This window comes from Crocodylus siamensis, chromosome 1 (assembly GCF_052110815.1).
Source record: "Crocodylus siamensis isolate JL-2025a chromosome 1, ASM5211081v1, whole genome shotgun sequence".
Lineage (NCBI taxonomy): Eukaryota > Metazoa > Chordata > Crocodylia > Crocodylidae > Crocodylus > Crocodylus siamensis.
In genome coordinates this window covers 8,630,919-8,654,532 of record NC_143395.1, presented here as the reverse complement: position 1 = coordinate 8,654,532, position 23,614 = coordinate 8,630,919, and the positions used below count along the sequence as shown (strand labels likewise).

General features: G+C 43.1%; 1 protein-coding gene across 1 annotated transcript; it reads right to left on the bottom strand.

Moving 5' to 3' along the window:
* Nucleotides 1–14,848, bottom strand: LOC149872554 (meprin A subunit alpha-like). The gene is made up of 13 exons (XM_090031350.1): nt 14,789–14,848; nt 14,668–14,692; nt 14,477–14,530; nt 13,305–13,345; nt 13,142–13,217; nt 11,183–11,300; nt 9,013–9,188; nt 7,990–8,211; nt 7,197–7,343; nt 4,625–4,840; nt 3,192–3,665; nt 2,853–3,026; nt 1–112 (listed from the first exon to the last, which is right to left on the bottom strand). The coding sequence occupies exons 1-13, from the start codon at nt 14,846–14,848 to the stop codon at nt 69–71; spliced, it is 1,827 nt and encodes a 608-aa protein (XP_089887476.1). The 3' UTR covers nt 1–68.
* Between the last annotated feature and the right edge of the window lie 8,766 nt (nt 14,849–23,614).

Here is a 23,614-nt window from a genome sequence, read left to right as displayed (position 1 = left end):
TTAAATACTGCCCAATTTATTGTAGATGATCCTTTGTTTACAGTCCTAGTGCTGGGATTCAGTGCATTTCAAGGACGGACTGGGACTTCAGATTTAATCCAAGGGGTTAGATCTGTAAAAAAAAGATGTTTAAAGACATGACTATCATATAATAAAGTACTTCCCATATGACAGGCTAACTGGCAAAAGGCAGCTTCCAGTGCAACATAGAGTTGTGACATCCACAGCAGTTAAGTATTAAAGTGCCCAAAATGCTGTTTATGCTCTTGGGTATCAATATACCTCTTCCATAGGCAGGCTTCAGATCTCTGAGGCTGCCCACAAATTTGACGTTAATATACCAAGCTGAATTAGCTCATAAATGAAGAGAACTACTGTTCTCCTAGCATTACTGCTAATTTCTTACATATATCTTCAACATTTTATTACTAGATGCCTAGACTTACCCCCATCAGCATTGTACTAATCAAAACTAATTTAATGAAGCTTCTCCCAATATACAGGGGAAGCCAGAATCAGCCCAGAGTGGTATTGCTCTCATTAAGGGAGACTTTGAAGAGCGAGGTAAAAGTTAGGAATTTTGCACACTAGAGATACGAACCCTGATTTTTTATATCTATTAGATCATATAAATTCCTAACTAGGAATGAGTCAGAAACAGATTTCCCATCTAGCAAAAGTTGTGATGATTCAGCCTTTAAGAGGACGATTGCAAAGGGTTCAGGACAGTGCTTGGCCTGTAGCCCGAACACTTTGCAGGGAAGTAAAAGATACAGGTTCAAGCTTCCTCTAGTGAGGAGGGTCTAAAACAAAGGTCTCCTGCTCCCTGAGCAAGTGCCCAGATCACTAGGTTATTGGACTAAAATGGTCTCTTCCCTCCTCACATTTTGCTTTTCCCATGTATGCACATGGAGCAATTCTCTTTTGCCACGGGAGCAAACAGAGTCTTGCATGATTGCCTCAACCTGCAATTATGTGGCTGCATGCGGTTTTGATTAATAAGATTCATTGCATAATCACATGTTTTATGGCTGTTATTAAAACTAATTGCAGGAATGGACTGGGAGAGAAAAGTTTATGGTCTAGAACATCACTCAGATCAGTAATGTCCAAAAGTTGCTCAATGTTCTTGTGACAGGAAGCCCATGGGTCCTTTCACCCGAAGGGGAGAGAACCCTGAAGTTAGGACCGCGAGGGGACAGGCAGCCAGGAATCCCCCTGCCCTGGGCAGAGAGCTGCATCAGGGAGAGGGGGCCACCCGCAGCCAGTCAAGAGACTACTGCACAGAACAGGCTGGCTGTAGGAGAGCTGGCAGGCAGGAAACCAGCTCGTTATTCATGGGCTGGCTGCTAGCAAGTGGGCAGGTGGCAAGCTGCAGGCTGCTGATCTAAGTCCAAGCTGAGAAAGCAGGCCAGTCATTAGCCACAGAAAGGGACCACCCATGGGGAGTGGCAGGGCCACATGACCAGGGGGGCAGGGCTTAGGAGGTGCATAAAGCCAGTGCATGAGAGCAGGCAGGCAGTCCGGCCTACAAGCTGCTGGAGAAGGATCTTCTGGCAAGGAAGGCTGCAAGGGATCGCCTAGTTGATCGCTGAGCTGCCTTGGAACTACCAGTAAGACACCGAGGGATAAAACCCAGAGCTAGGGGGGTTAGGTTGGTACCCAATGACTGGCTTGCACTTATAGACATCAGGGTACACTCAAAACTTTAAGATGCGGTAATATTTTTAAAAATGGGTATTGACTCAGAATGGTTGTCAGAAAGAAAATTAGATTTATTAATCACATGCATATGTGCTGACAGGAGAATAGATCCTCCTGCATTATGCTTTCTTAGTGCTATTAGTACCCAATTTTAAGTGTTATTGTATGAATATACCCCAAGTCCCAGCTACTAAGCACAGAACCCAGTTCTAAAGTTCCCCATGTATAATGCTTTCTAGTACAACAAGTCCCATTCTGTTCAATGAAATATTTCCTGTACTAAGGTACTACTCAAGGGGTGCATCTACATGTATGCATTTACTGTGCAGTAACCAAAAATTACTGCACAGTACAGACATGCAGCTGTACTGTGCAGTGAATATGGTGACTTACACTGACTTGGGTGTAAATTTGATACCTGCATCTTACAGGTATCAAATTTATGCCCAATTAGTTACTATGTAGAAACACACATGTAGACGCCTTATTGTGCAGTAACTCTGTGCGTGTGTGGATTGACATAGGACTAACTTTAGTTCCCATTTGATCCACACAATGTTCCTGAACTGTAATGTCTGCATGTAGATGCCTACCTAAACCCCACTTACTGTGCAGTAACTTATTGTGCAGTAAATTTAATACGCAGTAAATGTATGTGTAAAAGCACCCAAGGCAGCAAGTATAGGTAAAATGAGGGCCCTTGCAGGTATGGATTATAGAACTAGACCTATAATAAAATGCAGAAGGGTCAAAAATGCCCTTATTGCTTATCCCATGCTTTTCAATGCTCAATAGATGCTCGACTCATTTTCAAAACCAAGAATTTCAAAACGGACTAATGATTTGTTGGGTTCTTCTGTGCTTGGGCATGCAAGTGGGATCACCTTAGAGGAAAAGTGTCAAGCACTTCTTGAAAATCTGATCTCATAAATAAATCTGGAAATCAAGTTCTTTTAAACAAGTCTCAAGTTGGAGACATCTAACAATCAAGGCATGCAGATCACTAGAGAACTGAAAAATCTTTTCTGAAACATGACGACGTCCAGCTATATAAAACCTAAATCTTCTATATCTTCCTTAGTAACAGTAAGCTAAGTAAATGTTCTGTTCTCTGATTGTTGACAGGGTACTCTGTTATGATACTATACCTTCAAAATCTGCAAAGATGAAAAGATCATCGTTTTTGAGGAAATTTTTCCAATGCATTTCACTATGAGTCAGGAAAGAATTCCAGCCTGCACCGGGGCCCACATAACAGTTGCAGGAAGAAGAAAAACTTCCAGTAATGGATGGTTTATCCCATTGGAGTGTGTCATTTTTCTCTGTTGGACAGAAATATTGGAGCTGATGAAAATATGGGTTCAAATTCATCTCCCATCAAGCAGAGTTACCACCAGAGCAAATTTGACCATGCATCCAGTTTTGATAACATCTTTCCCCAGAAAAGCTCCTCATTCCCATCTTATGCCCCATGAACGAAGACTTACCATATACCCGCTGGTTAGGGTTTGTAGTAAAGCTAAGGCTTAAGGACATCCTTTGGGCTACTTCCGGGTCTTGATCCAGAACAGTGAGAATCACTTGCCTGTTCCCAGCAGGCCATTCTAAAAGTCCATCATTCTCGCTGCTGCACAGGTGGAAAGTAATCCCCATGTAATTCACATATGAGGAGGTTGCTCTTCCATGAGGATAAAGCTGCAATTCAAAACCATAACCTTCTGAGCTGTAGAATACCGGGCTAGAGATGAAATCCCCTCTTGAAGTACTGTTAAAAGCGGTAGAGAAGTTCCTAATGTGCCAGACACTGGTGGGACATTTTGTCTCTGTCAGGCTGATGTCGTCAATGGTAATCCCACCACCAGAACTGGCTGGATCTCCTTTGATGCCTTGAAAAGCATAGCGGAATTTGGTTTGGATGTTGAAGGCAATATTGGCTAATTTCCAGTGATGTTTTCCATCAGCTGAAAGGAAAATTAACATTTTTAAGAACAATAAATGGGTCTCACAGTCATAAATCACGGTCAGTGTTCCTCAAGCATCATGTGATTGACTCTCTTTGAATGCTAAAGGCCAGATGATATTTCATTTATTGGGTGTCTAGGTGGGCTTAAGTACTTTAATACCGTTTTATTCCACCATGCTCCAGTCCCTGAAAATCTAGTAATGCAGCTGCTTTTTCAAAACACCATCATCTTTCTCTTAAGATTGAGCTAACAAAAAAGCAGTGAGGAGGAGAAGGACCCACCTACCTTTTGTATTATCAGTTTCTCAGGGATCCAAGCAGGGTAGAATAAATCACACTTAAGCACTGTACCATTGTAAAACCAGTTACACATTTGATGTAAATGGTGTTAGTCTCTATTTACATTAAAAACAAATACACACATTTGCCTATATTTTTTAAATCTCCTACAATGACAGAAAAGCCTGACAAGTCTATCCAGCCTACCCTGCTTCCATTAGAAAGAGACGGTGCTGAGGTGGAGTCCTTCCTGTATTGAACTATTACATTCAGAATGACCTTTGGGCTAGGGACAGACATTACACAGAAACTGGTTTAAGTGAGCAGAAACTGGTTTTAACATTGCAACAGAACAGACATTCAGTGCATGTAAGCCAGTTTCAGAATGGCCAGAACCAGTTTGAGATAAACCTGGTTGAATGTAGTATCAGAATTAAGTGATTGAGCTCAAACTGGGTTACGCAATGTCTGTCCCAGACCTTGAGGGCTATGTATTCCAGGACTTATAATATCTATCCGTTTGAATATAGGCCTATAACACCTCCACCCTTAGATCTGGCTTTCAAAGACCGAGGCAGTCAGAGAATCCAGCACTGGAACTATCAGCAGTAAAGCAGATGCAATTTCCCTCATCATAGTTGGAGGTGATAAAAATATACAGATCACAGAAACTCTCACCTTTGATGGTGTGCAACTTTATCATCTTCCTTACGTTGCCAGTTCCATCATCCATTTTAACCCAGATAACTAGCTTATCTTGTGGACTTCCATTGAGCTTGTAGAAAAACTGCAGGCATTTCTCTTTCCTCTTTGGATAAAAGACACGAGATTCCAGAAGAGCTGACTGACTGGCATTTCCAGTCCTGGTATCCAAATGCATAAAATATCCCCCATCTAAAAAAAAATGCATTCTTTACAGAATCTCCAAATACTCTTTATCATTCTTCTTGGAGCTCTCCTCTATGATTTTTCTCTTCTACCTGAGACAAAGGTCCAGAAATATTTTGCATTTTTGATTAAAAGGCATCCCAAGCCTCCTCCCTATTGAAGCCCTTGAGCCCTGATGTCCAAATGACTTCACTAACTAGTTCCTTAGTTCATTAAAGTTTGCCCTTTGAAATTAAAAACCACAGTTGCAAACCTACTTTTATTTATCCTTCCATGTAATTTCAACTGAATTGACCCATGATCACTCAAACTAAGATTATTTTCTATGACCAGCTCTTCTACCAAGTCCTCAGTGTTTACCAAAACTATACCTACAATGCCGTTGCCTCATATCTGAAATGGCCTTTCTTGTGGCTTCGGAGACTATTTAGTGAAACAATCCATCTATTGGAATAACTGAGCTCTACATTTATTGATAGCATTTGTGTCCCAATCTGTATTTGGAAAGTTAGTTTCTCATAAAGACACAATTCCCTGTTGCATTGCTCTCTCCAGCAACATTACAGAGATCTCTATACATCTCCAGAGCTGATCCTTGGGATCTCTAGCACTTTTCCCGTAGAACTTCTTTTACCATATTGCATACCATATAAAATAATTTTGTTCCAAATTGATTCTACTCTATCCAAGTTTCCTCTTATTTTTTTAGAGTCTGTCATGTCATTAATATTCAGTGTTACCCCCATGTGCTTAGCTTTATATCTACTTTTGCTGACAAGCATATCGATTTGCTTTTGTTGCAAAAAAAGACCAGCAGCATCCTGGGTTGTATTAACTAACATGCTTCTTGAAAATCAAGGGAAGCGATTCTTTCTCACTACTTGGCACTGGTGAAGACTCACCTGGAGTACTATGTCCAGTTTTAGGCCCCACACTTCAAGAAAGATGCAGACAGACTGGAAAGAGTCCAACAGAGAGCAACAAAAATGATTAGAGGCCTGGGAAACCTGACTTAGGAGGAAAAGATGAAAGAACTAGGACTGTTGATTTTAAGAGGAAAAGCCTGAGAGAGGATTTGATAAATCTTCAAATGTCTGAAGGGAGATTATAAAGAGGATGGTGATAGACTTTTCTCTGTGGCCATAGGGAATAGGAGTAGGAGCAATGGTTTCAAGATGCAACAGAAGACGTTGAGGTTGGAGACTAAGACAAACATTTGGACTGTGAGGGTGGTCACGCACTGGAACAGGCTACCCAGGGAAGCTGTGGAATCCCCATCCCTATAAATTTTCAGGAACAGACGTTTGGTTGGGATGTTTTAGTCAGGGATAATCCTGCTGTAAGCAAGGGGCTTGGAACAGATGACCTCACAAGGTAACTTCCAGCCTTACTTCCTATAACCTTACTACAATAGCTGTGTCCCAGTTATGACTTCTATTCCATCATGTGTCTGTTAGCCCTAAAACAGACCATTTTCCATTATGCACCAATAGCTCAATGTTCTCTGCTTTGTTGCGTAAGCCCTTTGAATTACTGTACAAATATCATGGTTGTTTCTTATTAACCACCCACAGTTTCATCCTTGCATTAACTGTATCACTTGTCTTGCTAAGGTCTTGTCAGATTAGGCCTCTCTCTCCCCTTGCCAGCAAGCCTTCTGCCGATGGGTTCTCTCATCCATGATCATGTTTACACAGTCTTCTTTGTACTGTGCACTAAAACTGGGCATGGGGTTTAAATGCGTCTCTCCCAAACTGCACCCCCAATTTCACTGAAAAACAAATACACTGAAACTTTGCTGAGGATTAGTTCCATATTTCTTTAAACTTGTATAACTTTTAAAGTCAGGATTTGTTCTAAACTAGTTTTGTGCATTATGATATTTGCGTAATGAGGCCCAGGTCCTGAGAAGTGTTCATCCAGCAATGGAATTGCTTGGAAATACTTGGGCAGGGGTAGCTTCAGTCATTCAAGAATTAGAAATTGATGCAAAGTAGGAACACGTGTGCATAAAGAAAAGGCAGATCCTCCTTTTGTTCAATCCAGTGGGGCTCTGCTGAAGTCAGGAGAACTATACCAGTTTGCAATAACCTCGCTCCCTCTCTGTGTCTTCACTTAACCCGGAGCAGTTTTCAAACAGTTTTAAAAAGTTCTTGAGTTCTACTGTTCCCTCAAATGGAAATCAATGATCCTTCTGTCTGATGACTGAGCACACAGGCTTGATAGCAACTGTATCAGACTGAGCCTTAAAACTGGCATCTCTGTCACTTACCTCTCTATCATATTTATTTTCAGAGAACACTGAAGTATAGTAATATTCTGGCATTATTACTACAAAGAAAAATGGACACAAGTACCCTACCTTTACAGTGCCCCAGTAAGGTGTGGTCCTCATTTCCAGGTTTGCCTAGAGTATGGCCCCAGTCATCATCATCTTGTTCACCCTGCACCATCCCACAGATATTGATGTTCTCAAAGGTGCACTGATCCAACAAAGTGAGTCTGGAAGCTGTTAGATGTAGAGCATGTGTGTTTCTGTAATGCATTTTACATAGGAACCGAGGAACACTGTCAACTCACATACTGAATACTAGAAGAGGATCTGAGTATCCCATGTATGCTTAGCGTATTCACCATCTCAGCATCCCCATGAGTTTGCAGTTGGGAGGTGAGGCTCAGAGACATGAAAGGGCATATTCAAAATGGTAGTTAGGTGTCAAGATTCCCACTAAAATCATACCTTTTGGATACGGCCCCATGTGATTTTTTCTAAGATCACCCAGGAAAAAAATTGAACATGGGTCACCCAGGTCCTAGACTATAACCTTAAATGCTGTGCTATAATTTCTCATACGCTTTGAAAAACTTCCTGCTTACTGACAGCACTCCATGAATGAAACACTAATTGTTATTGAAAGACCCTAATCTTGTATTGATGTCTGTGTTTGTGGACCCTATAGACTCTTCCACTAGGACTTCACATGAGCCAGTCCGTATTGATCACTCTGCAGAATGAGGGCCATATTTTTCTACTATTGCTAAAAGATCCTTTGTCCAAAGCTGAAGCATTACATCTCCTGTCACATGACTTAACTGATGTACTGCAGAACACAAACTAGAATATCAAAATCCTGGGAAAAGAAAAATAAACTTACAGCAGCCATATAACTTATTCAGCTCAAGTGAGTCGATCCTGCTCAGATCCAGCCTTTGCCCAATAATCCCATTGAATTTAGGAATTTTAGTTGTGATAGAAGAGATGTTGCTATTGATGTTGAAAGAATAAGGTCCATAATGCAGAACAGATTCATAATCATATGGGGTATTTAGGTCCAATAGGTAGCTGTCATTGTGCTTGTCAAAAGCATATGCATAACCTAGAAAAAAAGATATAATTAGGCTAGACTGGGCATGTCTACACATGCACATTTACTGTGGAGTAACCAAAATTACTGTGCAGTAACCAAAAATTACTGTGCAGTACGGGCAGTGTCTACATGTGCTCACTCATACTGCACAGTAAATCTATTGACTTATGCCGACTTGGGTGTAAATTTTATACTTGCATCATGCAGGTATCAAATTTATGCCTGATTAGTTACTGTGCAGTAATGCACATGTAAACACCTTACTGCGCAGTAACACTGTGTGTGTGTGGACTGACTTGGGATGAACTTTAGTCCTAAGTTGGTCTACACACAGGGCTACCGTGCTTTAACACCTGCATGTGAAGATTCTGGCCTAAACCCACTTACTGCTCAGAAACTTGCTATGCAGTAAATTTAATGTGACATAAATGCACGTGTCGATGTGCCCACTGAGAATGAGATGTAGAACTTAACATAATCAAAGTGATTTACATACATCACTAGCTAATGCTCATGTCTACAACAGATAAGCAGCCATTATTACTCCCGTATTTAAAATACAGATACTAAAATGGAAATCAAGGTTTTTTCGAAGTCCACAGACAGAAGACCCATTACTAAAAGAACATACATTTTTGTGTTTCAGGATGATAAGAACACAAAGACAATGGAATAATGAGAAAATGGAATCTCCCTCACTGGAGGTTTTCAGGAAGAAACTGAAGAGATACCAGTCTGAGATGGCTTGAGATGACACTTGAGATTCCTTCCAAACCTATTATCTAATATGATCACAGCATTGCAGATTACCTTCAATGATCTGATCCCACCATATCTGAACATAGTCATCACGGTCTGTCCTTGACTGCTCATGGTAGAATCCCAGTGCATGCAAGACCTCATGTTGCACTAGGTATTTATAGTCACATCGGTCACCAATAGATACAGTTTGGCCAGTCTGAAGATCCCCCACATAAGACCAGCAGCTGTAGGACAAATATTCAGTTATTGCAACTGGTTTGTTTAATACTTTGTATGATTTGTCTTGACTTACTAACTCAGTTATTAAATTAAGATACAACACAGAATAAATGTTTCCAAAATTGCATGCCTGGATCCACCTTAATTGTAAAACTGCCACAGACCCCAGGCCCAGAGTAGCATGCAGGCGCGCTGCCCCAGAAACAGACTGGGAAGCAGACTATGTCTAAAGGAAACAATTAGCCTCCTGGTTTCACTTTGCTCCATTGGGATGGGAGAGCTGACACAGTGGCACAGCACAGCATGCATTCTCCTGCATTGGGCAATGTGCTAGGGAGGTGAAAGCAAGGCCTTTCTCACTCTTTTTGTAATCCCAGCTCACAAATATGGGAGAGGGTGCAGCAGCTCTGCAGAGACTGCTTATTCTCCCATGTGGGTAGCCAACATAAGGGAGTAATGGCAGAGCCTTAACACCCCATAGTCTGCAGCTAGCCATTCAGCCCTCTTTTGCAGTGCGCCTGCAGAAGTGTTGAGCACCCGGAAGTTTGCACTGATTTAACTAAAAGCTTGATGGATAGAGACTTCCTTGGGTGTGTTCACAAACATGGCTTTAAGTGCTTGACTTTATGCACTTGTCTTACATGTCTCCATTGGTCAAATAAAAGATATCACATCTACTCAAAGAACCTTGCCTGCCTATGCCCTAAACTAGTAAAGTGTCAAAAGAATAACAATTACCTCCTATGTCTGAGACAGAGGATGATCTACAACCTCCTTCTCTAACCAAACAGCACCACTAACTCTAATCAAACTCTAACCAAGAGATGCAGACAGAAGCAACAATTTTCACCCAACTTGCCCCCTGAAAGCACTCCACAGCTGTGACCAAACACAAGTGCATGGCTACAGAGCACTTTAAAAGGGCACAATCCCATGAAAATCGGAACCCTTATGCAATAGGGTTCAGATGAAGATGCTCCAAAATGGAGCATCTTCAGTAAATTGTGCCTGCATGTAGGACTCGGCTGACTATAGCTCAGCCCAGCTTCGGTGTTGCCTTCAGAGTGGGAGGGGGGGAAAGAGAAAAAAGGGAGCTCAGTCTGGGGTTTTTTCAGGCAGAGCTGAAGGGTGGTGTGGGTGGACTGAAGCCCCCCCCCAAGGTGCGGGGGCTTCAATCCATATACCTGCCCCACCTGCTATCACTAGCGGGGGAACACCCAGAATGAGTTCCCTCCACTCCCTTTCTTCCCTCCCATTCTGCAAACAGGGTCCTGGTGGGGAGGGGGTGAAGCGTTGCTATCAGGAGAGCAGCTGCAGGCTTGCACCTGCTCTAAACAACAGCTGGATTCCCCAACCCCCAGGACCCAACAGCAAACTTCTGTTAGGTCTGGGGGATCACTGAAACTCGTAGTGCTTCCTTTGAAGTACCATGAATTACAATGGGGAGCTGCTCTTCTGTTTGCGCCTAAAGAGGATCATCATGCCTATCCAACCCACTCCCTGACTGGGTCTTCCCAACAAAAGCCTTAGAAAACAGGTGGTTTCTACAGCGTGTGCCAAAATCAGTAAAGCTGGGCTCTGGTGGACCAAAGCCAAGTTCACACACTGAGAACAACCTGCTGACAGGTTGGTCCAGCTTTTACCAGGCAGAATTTGTTAATTTGGAGGATTTCAACTGCTTCATTAACACACACGGAGACAAGTGATCTCTCCGAAAGCTGGAGCTCAGAACAAAAACAATCTGAGGAACATATATCAAGAACATCAGGAAGCCAGGAACACTAGGTTTCTTTTTATCACATGATGCAAATTCATTCTGGGGGAGAAATCTTAGCTTAAAGATATTTGTGTCTTCTACCATAGCTAGGATGCAAATACACATGCACTGAAATTCCCCAAATGAACACACATGCACAAGAAAAGATCAGGAAATCAAAATGTAACCAGTCCATAAATCAAACAAATTATGTTATAAATCAGTTCATTAATATACAATTACCCATCTAGTTTCTCAAATTTGAGGTATGTCTTTTCTCCTTCATAGGGTTTGAAATCAACGCAAGTTTTCAATCGGAACATTTCAAAGGCCTGCAAGATAACTCCCTTAGCATTCAGATCTGAAAGAGAAGCAATGGTATTAACTTTCCTGCAAAATGCAGAGACAGGCTTTTCAGGTATTTTTGTGACAGACGGGATGAACTGATGTGACACAAGCATAGCTACACTCCTCGTCTGATATATTGCTAACACTTAAAACAATTGTTGGCCAGTTAGTGATATTATTCCACTTGAGAAATAAAGCAACTCCATACAAGTCCCCAAAATGTGATTTGGAGGGCAGATGGGGGAAGTCTTCTTAACTTTTGGCCTAATAGCTAATGATAGCCTCAGGTTCCTGCCCCCATCCCCTCTATCCCAGAGAGAGTTTGAATCCATATCTCCTACTTCCCAGGAAAATTTCCTAACTACAAGGCCATAAGATATTTAGGGTCAAGCACACCTTCCACCCCTGCTACTGAAGTTGGATCACTGCGCAGCCAACACAGGAGGATATATGGGTCCAGCAAGAAAGGCATTCAAAGGAAGCCTCACTCTGTGGCTCCGTGAAATGAGCATTGCTCTCAAAGGGAGGCCCAGGCCCAGGGTGGGTCTAGGATTTGTGTCTCACAATCCCTGGGGAAGTGTCCTAAGCACTTTTAAGCTACTGGGATGCAAGATGGAAGGCCCTTTCCCCTCTATCATACAGATGCTCTCCATGGTGTCTCTTTGACAAATGGGATTATACACCTTTCTAGGTAGAGTAGGATCACCACAGAGCCAAAGTGGCCCTAATCAATCCTCCGAAGATGCCCATAAAGACAAGTCTAGTCAAACGGGATCAGCCTCTTGGGATGAGAAGCTTAAAGCTGAGGTATTGTAACAGCAGTGCCTACAAGATCTATTTGGATATGGCCCCAGATCTTTTTCCACGGTACTCAGCACAGAGAAGCCCAGATCTTGACTGGTGCCACTATTGTAGTAAATGATATTAATCATTTCTCCTATATTAAATTAAAAATGCTATAAAATTATTAAATAGCAAGCAAAATTCAAAATATCAATCTGAAAGAACAGAATGAATAGGCTATTATCAGAGAATGGAGTCATCCTCATCCTTCTTGATCAAAGATAACCACATTTTATGCCATGACAAAGGTGAACGGCAATGGGCTCTCTAGTTGCTGATTTATCAAAGAGCCTCAGCTGAAATAATATCATTGGATGCATTTAGTGCTTTGAACGAGGTTGTATAATTTCGATTGCTACATGCTATGAACTTTACCTGTCCCTACATCTGGCTGCATATATTTTATGAGAGATGAGTGAGATGGTTGTCAAACATTTAGTATGCATGTCAGCCAACAAATTGTTAAGCCTTCTGAACAGTTTCTTAAACAAGATCTCAGAAAAAGGAAAATGGCTTTAAACTTTTCATTTTAAAAAAATCTGTATTTCATTAATAGAGCTGCTGAGCTGAGGCAATTAATTTGTAATTAACTATTAATTAAAAATTATTAAATTGTCATAGCTGCACTGTAGGTATCTCCAATGTCAGGGGGCCCAATGTTAGTAAAACCAATACTACATACCAACTATACAAAATGGAGTACAAGAGGCTCTCACTTTTCTGATCCCTATGTATAGGTATGCTCGGATTATTTGAAGTCCTAACTTGGTCACCATAAATGCAAAAAGTGAACACATGCACATACAGATTTTGTTATGGTAGCATTATAATGCTTCTAGAGTGTTACATGCAGTTTTGTTTTTATGTTCCTCTTCCTTTTTGGTATTATTTTATACTACAGATATCTCATATGTATGAACATTTTGCAAATAAAAGGGAATTTTCCCATAGAGTTCAGCTAAGCAAGGATCCACCATACGTCTAATGAAGTTAACAAAAGTGCCTTATTACCCAAGCTGTCAGCCAGGATGTAGGGGATAGGAAATTTCCATCTGTATGAGCTGTTTCTCAGTGCATTTCTCTCTGGCTGTTAAGAAAATCAACACATTTCTTGTTAACATTTTAAACATGCTCTACAATTTCCCAGAAACATTATCTGATCAGTATTACATACCGGTAAGATAATATCACCTTCAAAAAGCCGCCTCCTTGTTGCTGAAATGAGATAAATGATAGTTTAAAGTAGGTCAGGATAATTTATTATATGAAAAATTCCAGTATTTTGTACCAAACTCAACCCATGTCATCAGGGAATTTCAGAACTGAATTTGACCATTGCAGCTCCCATCCATCTCTCATATAGACACTCATATGGACCCCCATTTCAGACTTAGGTACACAAATGTCTGTTTTATGCAAACTGCAGATCTCAAACTCAATATCCAAAGAAAAATCTGAATAGCCTACTAAGGCATCTTTTTGTCTTCATTTAATTTCATACATCACAATGCATATGGTAAACTTCACCATCAAATTCATTAAGACTTTTTTTTCTTTTGAATGTAGAGGCAAGATTTTTTTAAGAGTTGAAAAGTGTCAGCACAATATCCTCTGTCAGCAAAACTAACAGATTGTCATCAGCCAATGAAAAGCAGATAACAAGTGATAACAGCAGATGAAAACAGTGTGGATGAAGTCCTCCTAAAAGCATGAAAATATTTTACTACAGAAATAATTTATCCTCCCATCTCTGTCATCATGCAGCATAAACCCAAGTAAGAGATATGTAAGTAGATTAAAAGTTGCAAACCTTTGCAGTTCAATGACAGTCTCTCCAAGGAGTTCCCCCAAAGTTTCATTCTGGAGAAAAGCTGGAACTAAGCAGCTTAGATTGGACTAACTCAAATGCCCATTAAGCCTGTCCTCCCATTGCCTTGCTCTCCAAATGTTCAACTTTCAGCCCTTCTGTGAAGGGCTCTGCTGACCACTGGTTGCTCACAACCACTTCTTGGAAGTAAACCTGAGGGTTTGATGTGCTGTGTCTTTGTCCTTGAGGGACTTTGCATGGCACCAACTTTCTATCAACTCCCTCTTCCCCCTTTCCCTCCAGACCTACCTCCCGCTCCCTCTTACCATCGAGTCTTGCCTCTCCTCAACCAGCTGATGAATGTCACACATTTTCATCTCTTCTACAGAACACACATTCTTCATATTATACTTGAAATTTCTCTTCATACTGGGTGAGCTATCTCTGCCCAGCCCCCTCCTCTGGCACAGGCTTTGCAGGTCCCAAAAACTACAAATCAGCAGACGGACATATTCATTTTTCCCATCTTTTTTCCTTACCTGCATTTATTTCTGGGATGTTGCTTCTCAGCTGCCCTTCATCTATGTCATAAACTATCAAACAAATCAACACATATATATTATTTTCCAAATGGCAGCAACTTCCAGCAAAATATTATCCTAGCCTGTAAAACTAACTGACCCCTCTCCATTTTCTATTAGGCTGATGTGTATAACCATGTCATTATTACCTTTTTCTTTGGCAGAGTTTCTGATCTGTAAAATAAATAGATAATTTTACATTCCCGGAAAAAAAGCAGTGAAATCCCAGTTGGGCCTTAGGCCAAGAAATAGATGAGATGGCAAACCTACTGTAAAGGAGAAGGAGCAGGTAAGCAGCACTGCCAGACAAAACACCTTCAGGTAGCCCATTTTAAAAGACAAACTAACACAGACAGACACAGGTGCGCACAGATAGACGAAGCTATTGAAGTTGGCTTCATAACGCACCAATACATATAAGGCAACAAAGAATTGGACTTTGCACAGAAAACTGTTTTTCTAACAATAAAAGATACAGCCATGAAGCAACCTGATGATTAAGCGACCTCCCAATTTCATAATCACCCCTAGTTTAATTGCCTGGTAGTAATCAGGACTAGAGAGCTTTATAATATTGCTCTGAATTCTTCGTGATAAATGCTGTCCCTTTTTCAGTTCATGTACTATCCTTTTCCTTGCACGGGAAAACCTGGCTGCTGAGCATGCAATACCTGCAAAAGGACATGGTGTTCACAGTCCTGCTGCTTGCATGAATAAATCCCTAGACCTCCTTGGAAAAACGGATATTTTTTTCCTGGGAAAATGTTGCCAAGAATGTATTTCTGTTCTAATCAAAATTCTTGACTTTCAATTTCCACTTGAAAAAACGAACAAAAAGTTTTATTTTTACAGCCAAAAAAAGTTTCAGCCACAAATGTCCAGAAAAACCCAAAAAAACCATGTTCAGCTGTAAAGCTACTGAAGAAAAGTGACACAATTTTAGGGAAAGCAGACACAGTACATGAAAAAAATATCTGGATCCCTCAAAACCCAAATTTTACACCCAAACCTAAAATTTAGATATTCTTCACCAGCCCTTAAATTCAAGCTGTCATACTGGCAGATTTGTGAAGCGATGTCCTGTTTATCCAGGTATACATATCCCCAGGATCAACTTCAGGATGGATTTCTTCAGTTCCCCCAAGTTACCTGAATGTAACTTAGACACCTCACGTTATATAAAATGCAGCTCCCTGCCTCCCAAGAGGTGTCCTCATGGGCTCACATTATGCCAATGCCTCACAAATCGTACCGGCTTCAATCACATTTTCAGTGCAGGCAAGAAAGCCAGTCAGCGAAAATGGGAGGGAGGGACAGGCTGGGGTTGGGGGTAGGAGAGCAAGGGGGTACAGAGGTGCCCGGGGTGTCAGATGTCCGGCAGGTCGCGGTGTGCCAGACCTCCACCGTGTATACTGAGTCCATGAGTTTCTGCACCCACTACCTAGGAGGCTGATGAAGTGCAATTCATAGGCCCAGCTCTGAAAAGTGGTTTGCACATTCAAACAAGCACCTACCCTCATCACCAGCCCTGAAGCCGACTTCTTACAGCTCAAACCACAAAACCTGCCAACTATCTCCAGTACCCCCCAACCTGCACACCAGAATCTATCAAAGACGACAAAACCCACCACCGGTGGAGGCGCATTCCTCACCAGAAAACACTCTGCCTCCAGTCTCTCAGGCCTCATCCTGAGAGGGACCAAATTACAATGCAGCATCACCGTGGTAGAGAAGTGGTGGAGAAGTGCTCACATCCCTGCCATGGCTTATGTGCCTTCGGCAGTGCTGGCAGATGGCAAACCTGATGGCAAATCATCTACCACCTCAAAATGATCCCATACTACTCTACTCCCCCGCTTCTGAGTTGAGGGTGAGGATCCTGTCTTTTCCCCCTTCTCAGCAGGCTGAGGCTAAACAGCAAGAGGTGCTGCTTTCTGGAGGAGACCTGGGTCTAGGGGAAACGTGAGGGGTGTGGAGCACTAGCTCTGATTCCTCCGCAGTCCCAGAATTGCCTGAGCCAGCGCGCTCAGCATCCCTGGGTCCAGCTCCAGCTCCTCCGCCGGCAGTGGGAGGCTCACGCTGAGAGATGACACTGGGGTGGAGGAGACAGTGATTCCAGTGCTGGTGCCCACGGCTGGACTGAGGGCAGGTGGTGCAGGTGCAGGGTTGGCAGGTGCCGACACTGCTCCCGCCGCCTGGCTGCCACTGGCAGCACCGATGTCGTGGCTGCTCGGGAAGAGGCTGCGTCTGTGTTTGGGACGGGGGAGCTTGCAGCTCGAGCTCTCTCTCCTTACCCCCTCCGCCAGAAGACCTGGCACCTGCCTTTCCAGCACGCTTCACATTGATCTTTCCTGTGCTATCTGGTGTTGTGCTGTGAATGAAATTATTTGCGCATGTTCCCGTGTCTCAATATTATCTGTGTCTTGCTCATCTGTAAATATCTGTCTGTCTTCTTCTGCTGTGATTTTTTTCCTATATTCTGGGTCTCTGTGTATGTGTGTGTGTGTGTGCGTGGGCATGTGCGCGCGCGTGCAAGCAAGCAATCTGTGCCTCCCTGCACAGTGATAGGAAAACACGCTGGCTGGGAAAACACAACTGTCTTTTTGCAAAGTTGCCAAAATAAGTTCCCAAAACAATAATTCAAAGAAATAAATTGAATTGTAATACTACTAATAATTGAATTGAATAGCTAAGCTAAACTCAACTAAATTAAGCTAAATCCTAACCACTCCTTTATAACACGAAAAAGCAGCAGACAGGTCTCAGTCGCAGTGTTCCTCTCTCTCACAGCTGCTGACAGGGAATGAGCAGCAAAAGGCACAGAAGGGCTGGAAACAGGGGCTTTTATCCTTTTTTTAGTCCCACCCCACAGACACTGCCATTGGAAAGGTAGCCAGGGAGAAATCCCTCTCACTGGCTACCTGCAGATGTCAGTCTTCCCCCCCTCGCTCCTCCTCTGTCCCCCGCTCCCACTCTCCATCCCTCTCCCGGCTCCCCCTCCCTCTTTTAATTCCCTCAAAATGGCCGAAGCAGCTCCGGAGCATATGAAGCAGCTCCGAAGCACTTCGGATGCCCCCAATCCATTCCAGACACCATTGCTCGTATCCCTCTTCGACCCGGAAGTACTGCTTTGGACGCCAGATCATCCGAAGCGGGTCCAGATTTGAACCAGGATCCAAAGCCTCACGCAGCCCTAATGTCTACATGAGATGCTACCTCCAAAGTAGCCAAATTATACTACATAATAGGGCAGTGCAAAACAGCACCATTTCATTTTGACTTCTGTTTCAATGTTTCAACGGAACAGTTTTCATTTCAAGTTTCACTTCATTTTGAAAGCACTCTTCCATTTTGTTTTGTCGAAACGGTTTTGCTGTTTCAGTGCTGTTGTGATGTTTCACCCATAGGAAAGGAGGAAACTGCCTAGATCTTTTTTCATTTCCTGCCTGATTCAGATGAAACTTGCAGGGATGGTAGCTCCTTCTGAGGCCTCCTCTTGATTGATCAATATCAATTGATCTTCCAGGAGTTTGTGGCCGTTACTTCTGGTTTTCCCGTTGGGTGCCGTGGTGAACAGTTGCTCACCGAACCCTTGATATACTCCCTTAGTGTAGCAGTAAGCTTCTACCTGGTCCCCTCTCAGGCTTTTTTTCCTCAGGCTGAAGAGTCCCAGATCGCTCAGTCTTTCCTCATATGGCTTGCCTTTTAAGACTCTGATCATACGGGTGACTCTTCTTTGGACTCTCTAAAGCTTATCCGTGTGCTTGTTAATGTGCGCTGCCCAGAACCGGACACAGTGACCTCTAAGCATAAGGAGGCATTGAAGCAGGGTTGAGAACTGCAGACTTAATTTTTCACTGACCATCTGAAAACTTTTTACTGACAGCCAAACATTATTACTGATGTATGTTTTGACTGACAAATGTTTTACATCATGGAAATGTAACTCATCTGCCAGACCCTGGACATGGGTGGAGTTCAAAACATGATAAAAAGTTTGGGTGTCAGTAAAAAGTTTGTCAATTATCAGTAAAAAATTCTTGGGTTAGGAACCTACTTGACTGCAAGGGCTTTACACCACACTGCCTCTACTCCAAAGATCCTTTACTCACTTCCATGCCCTGGTACACCCAACTACACCCTGCACCATGATACCCCTTTAGTATTAACTCCATCAGCCCATTTCCCCTGTCCCAGGACAGATCCCCAAGAAAGGACCTGTGTCTACATACCTGCCACACAGCAGTGTTAGAGGCAGATAAGAGGCAGCACCTGAAGCAGCACCAACACCAGCAGCAGCACATGAATGGGGCTTGGGGAAGGAACCACAAAGTCCTGAGAAGAAGTCCCTTGAGGGCACTGCCTCCCACTCAGACACCAGGAGTGGGACAGCTGCTGTGCTCTGTCTCTGCTTCAAGGCTACATCCAGCTTCTTTTCTAACCACTGATCTTCAATCAGCTCTGTGTTGTTATGGATCTGATTTTGCTTCAAATTTTTATGGACAGCATTATTTTTTATGGAATTTATTGATGGGAGTTTTTATCCTGGTTATTTATGGAGTGTTCATAAAGTTAAGGACAGTTGGAAACCTTGTGATGGAGGGAGGTCTGGGAGACGTTACGGATGAGTCAGGGAAGCCTGTTTTCTGCCTAAATCCTGCCTCCATAACACTTGTCTGTTATTATTCTGAATGGACAGAAATGCTTCTGATCGACTCTGAGATCAGAATTCACTTTTTAATGTATTTGTTTGTAATATGGTGCAGCTCAATTGTATAAAAACAAAGACACTTTCTTTTGGAAACTATGTACAACATGAAAAAGTTTTTCTTGTATCTTCATGAATCTCAAGTGGCCCAGGGGAACATTTGAAAATTGTTTTTGTATCTCTTCATCATACTCCAGATAGTACGCAAATATCTTAGCCTCCTCAGTAAGAGAATACTCCACAGGCTGGCATGTCTTATGTTGCAGAGGCTTTGTTTGAAAGAGAAACATCGCCACTGTCTTGTTTAACCTATACAAAGCTGTGCTTTTCCTATGAGACACAGAAATAGAAGGTTACAATGCCAATCACTCAGATACTAACAGCCTTTTCCTTTCAGTCTGCAAATAGACATTGCAATTATCCCAGAATAAACCATTTTATCCTGGAATAAAGTGCAGTCATACAGAGATCTGTGCCTATTGTCCAGGGATAAATTCTAAAAAATATTTCCTCAGTAAGAGGTAGTAATCATTTATCTTGGGATATATAAAGTATGTCTGCACAGTTATCTTAGGATTACACCACTGAATTAATGGAAGAAAAGCAACTTTACATTCACCCACTAATTAAACCATGATTGGAAGAGTAATGTGTGCATACACCAATCTCAAGATAAATTTGTTTAGGGACGAACACAGGGGGCATGCCTACACATTAGTACTGAGCCATGTTTCTTGCTTGGGGGAAATACTAAAACACAGTGCAGTAGCTATCCATATTGCAATGTATGGGTGGCACATGATTAGATTCACCGGCTAGGTCACTGTAGCAGTGCACTATAGCCAGGCAATGCACCACTATGGAGACATAGCCAGTGATAATTTGTAGACCTACGTGATTGCTATGTTGCTATAGTGCACTACACAGCGATGTAGCGCATTGGTACATTACCGTAGGGTGATGTATAGATACACCCAGGTAAAACTTATCCAGAGACAAATGCAATGTGTGTTCCTAGCTTCAGGCAGAATTTCTGTATACTTGGAAGAATGGCAGGCAATGAACATTGCAAGAGAAAACCACATTATTTAGTATGAGAAATGAATCTGCTGTAGCAGTTTGGATAAATGCTTTTATTTTAAATATGAATAGTGCTGACTGGATCAAAAAAGATGCTACAGGTAATATCTTGGGCATCTTCCAGCTTATATTCCTGTCCACAGTACTGCTAAAACTTTTCCTAAAGGTCTACTGTACTAGGATTTATCAGATGATTTTTTTCTGAAGAAATCTATCTCCCTGCCTTATGCTAAAGTTAAACATTTTTGCAGAGATTAGCTTTGGTTATGAATTTCATGGGTTTAATTTTTTATCACCTGAAAACAAAATCTCTCATAGGTAGCCAGCAAATAAAAAGTCTAACATCAAAGTCAAAAGTCCTTTCCATTCCAAAGGAACACAAATATTTCACAAAGTAAGCCAGAGAGTGGTACCACTAAATATAGAAACACTCAAATACAGCCATTTCTGCAGACAATAACAATGTTAATGCTGTCCAAGCATACTGAGGTGAATTCCGCCCATCTTCTCTCGCAGCAGAGGGTGCAGCCTCCAAACAAATAGTGAACACCATAGATATCCTTATACCACTTCACATGGATTAAGCACTATCTCAACACTGGTAGAATTCATACCTGGGGTCCAGAGAGGTAAAATATTTCACACATGATTTTTACATAGGTGCTCCTGCTGTGGCAGAAAGCCACCTTGGTTTCTCCCCAAAATCTCTCCCCTGTGACAACGTGATTAGAGGGGCCAGCACAGAGGATTCACACCTCAGCCTGTCTCTTTAGGAAACCTGAGCTGGCTGCAGTCCTGAGGGAGGGGGGAAACCTGCTCCCTCTGCCTACCTGACTGGCATCAGCCACCTGGGTGAGGGGCATCTACCTGGGGAGCTGGAATCTGCCTGGTAACAGGTGATGTATTTCAAATTGGTTGGCCGACAGCCAGCTGGGGCTGACCTCCACTGGCCCAGGTGAGTGAGGTCACAGGGGCTATACAGGTTGGGGGGGAGGAGGCTCGCTCTCTTCGGCCATGAGGTGAAGCAGCAGCAAAGCAGGGGAGACAGAGAGGCCTTACCGTCTGGACCTAGCTCTCTCTCTCACCCCAAGACTCCAGAGGGGAAACTCAACCAGCCTCTGGAAGATGCTTGTGAGTAAGCTACTCAATCTGATTAGATATTTAGCTGGCAGTAACACAGATGCGTGATCAAAAGGCTACCTCAGCCACACTGTTTGCTCTTTAGGATTTCTAAGATATTGCTCAATCCTGTACCCTAGTTTACCCTACCCCCTGTAATCAATAAAGTTCTCCTTTTTGACTGGTGTGGGAGACTTATTGAGGGGTGGGTCTAAATTATGCCTAAGAGACCCCTTAGGTCTGTGGACTAAGGGAGACTTTACTTTTCGCCCCCGGACTTGGGGAAGTGCCGCAAGTGCCTGTACTGGGTCGAGTACCCTTCGGACTATTAGGCCTGTGTTTCCCTGAGGACACAGGGCCGAGGCAGTCCCTTCTCGGGGTGGTGGCGGAGACGTTACCCCCAGGCTAGCGGGTGTGCTCCAGGAAGGGGGTCGGCCGGACGTAAGGCGCCCCTAGGGAGGCATTCGGAGCCTGGAAGGTGGGCGGGTGCAGGGAGGCGGGCGGCTCAATGCAGGAGCGCCCCCTACTGGCCTGCTACAGAGGCAATAGAACGGATTTCAATGCAAATACAAGTTGTTTCGTGTAAGAAAGAATAATCAAAAGCACAAATACAGAATGGGAGACTAGATGACAGTATTACTGGGCACATCTACATGTGCAATTAATGTGCCTGAATTTTCTGTGTAGAAAAGTCAGGCTCATTAATACACTTCCAGCTGCATGTCTACACATGCATGCCCACTGGGAGCAAATTGCACCTGATTGGAGCAGCCTAGTCCAGGGTTGTTCATGCCCTGCTCTGTCCCACTGTAGCAGCCAGGGGGAGCTCCAAGCTCCCCAAAGTGCCAGCCTCCAGGTCTAATCTAGTCCTGATCTCCACCAGGCAGGGAGAGCTGTGCTAAATGCAGGGCCAGCTATCTCCCTACCACATGGCAGGTTCCTGATCCCAAAGTACTGGGGAGACAGCTGCCTCTGCAGCCAGCACAGCTTTCCTGGGCACGTAGAGATTGGGACCCATCCTGATCCCCATGTGGCAGGGAGACAGCTGCCCCTTCAGCTGGCACAGCTCCCCCCAACTCAGGGCTTAGCCAGGCAGGAACAAACCCCCTGCTGCCTGGGCTGACTGGGGACAAGTTGCTCCCAGTCAGCATCTATATGTGCACTACAGCACATTAGCTAATGTGCCATTTATCTCGTGCCTGTTTGTATTTGTACTAGCAAATAGCTCATGAAACTAATTTAAGGCTCAGTAAATCCCGTGCATGTGTAGACACTGATGCTCTACTGCTTATTAGAATAGTCTAATGCACAGTAAAGATCTCATGCAGATGAGTCCACTGAGAAGTATCTAGGAGTTTTGATGGATCACAGACTCAGGAGGACTTAGCAATGTGATATAACTGTAAAAAAAGAAGTGTATATTTTAAGCTACATCAGGAACGTTCTTTCAATGCCCTGCTTACTAATAGAAGAACAATTAGTTTAGAGTTGTATGAAACTAAGAGCACAGCCATTTCTTACTGTGGTGCAGTTTTAGGTGTGTCCATGGAGTTTCACATCAGACAGACCTAGGGACTGGGCTATGATGGAGACAATCATGGCATCCTGAGAAAAGGTGTGTAACCCTTCCCTTCCCTCCATTCCACAAATGTCGCTGTCATCAGTACCAGCCTATTCTGACACCCATACTTTGCTGTACACATACGTTTTATAAAAGCAGGTTGATGGTAGGAAACCATGTAAGTTACAAATACTTACACACTACTCCATGTTATCTGGTTCCTGCACCAATGAAGGGCTGCAGCAAATCATGTGGATTTTTCACTGGATTAGACAAGGAGTGAAAGGAATTTCCCTTCACTGTTGGGCTCTTTCTGCCCTTTCCACCACTAAAATCATGTGTTGGTCCCTGGAAGGGAAGGAAAGGGAAAGGAAGGGAAACACTGAACCTGTTATTAGCACAGGATGATGTGAGACATCCATGATGTAAAACTGAAAATGTGAGACACGCACTGTATAACCATCCCTCAGCACACATACCACTGAAGTCACACAAGAGCTTCCTCACCAGCACCCAACCTCTCGAGGCCACACCCAAGGAGACACGACTGCAGATGTGGAATGAGAGGCTGAAGAACACACCTGACAGCAAAAAAAAAAGGGCATTCCAGCAGCCAAGTCTTTACCAC

Coding starts and splice junctions, on each gene's coding strand:
- LOC149872554 (XM_090031350.1), bottom strand. CDS start 14,848: ATGGGCTACCTGAAGGTGTTTTGTCTGGCAGTGCTGCTTACCTGCTCC. Junction 8,212..9,012: donor GTGGGATCAGATCATTGAAG/GTAATCTGCAAT, acceptor CTTTTTTTCTAG/GTTATGCATATGCTTTTGAC. Junction 3,666..4,624: donor AAAGTTGCACACCATCAAAG/GTGAGAGTTTCT, acceptor TTTTCCTTTCAG/CTGATGGAAAACATCACTGG.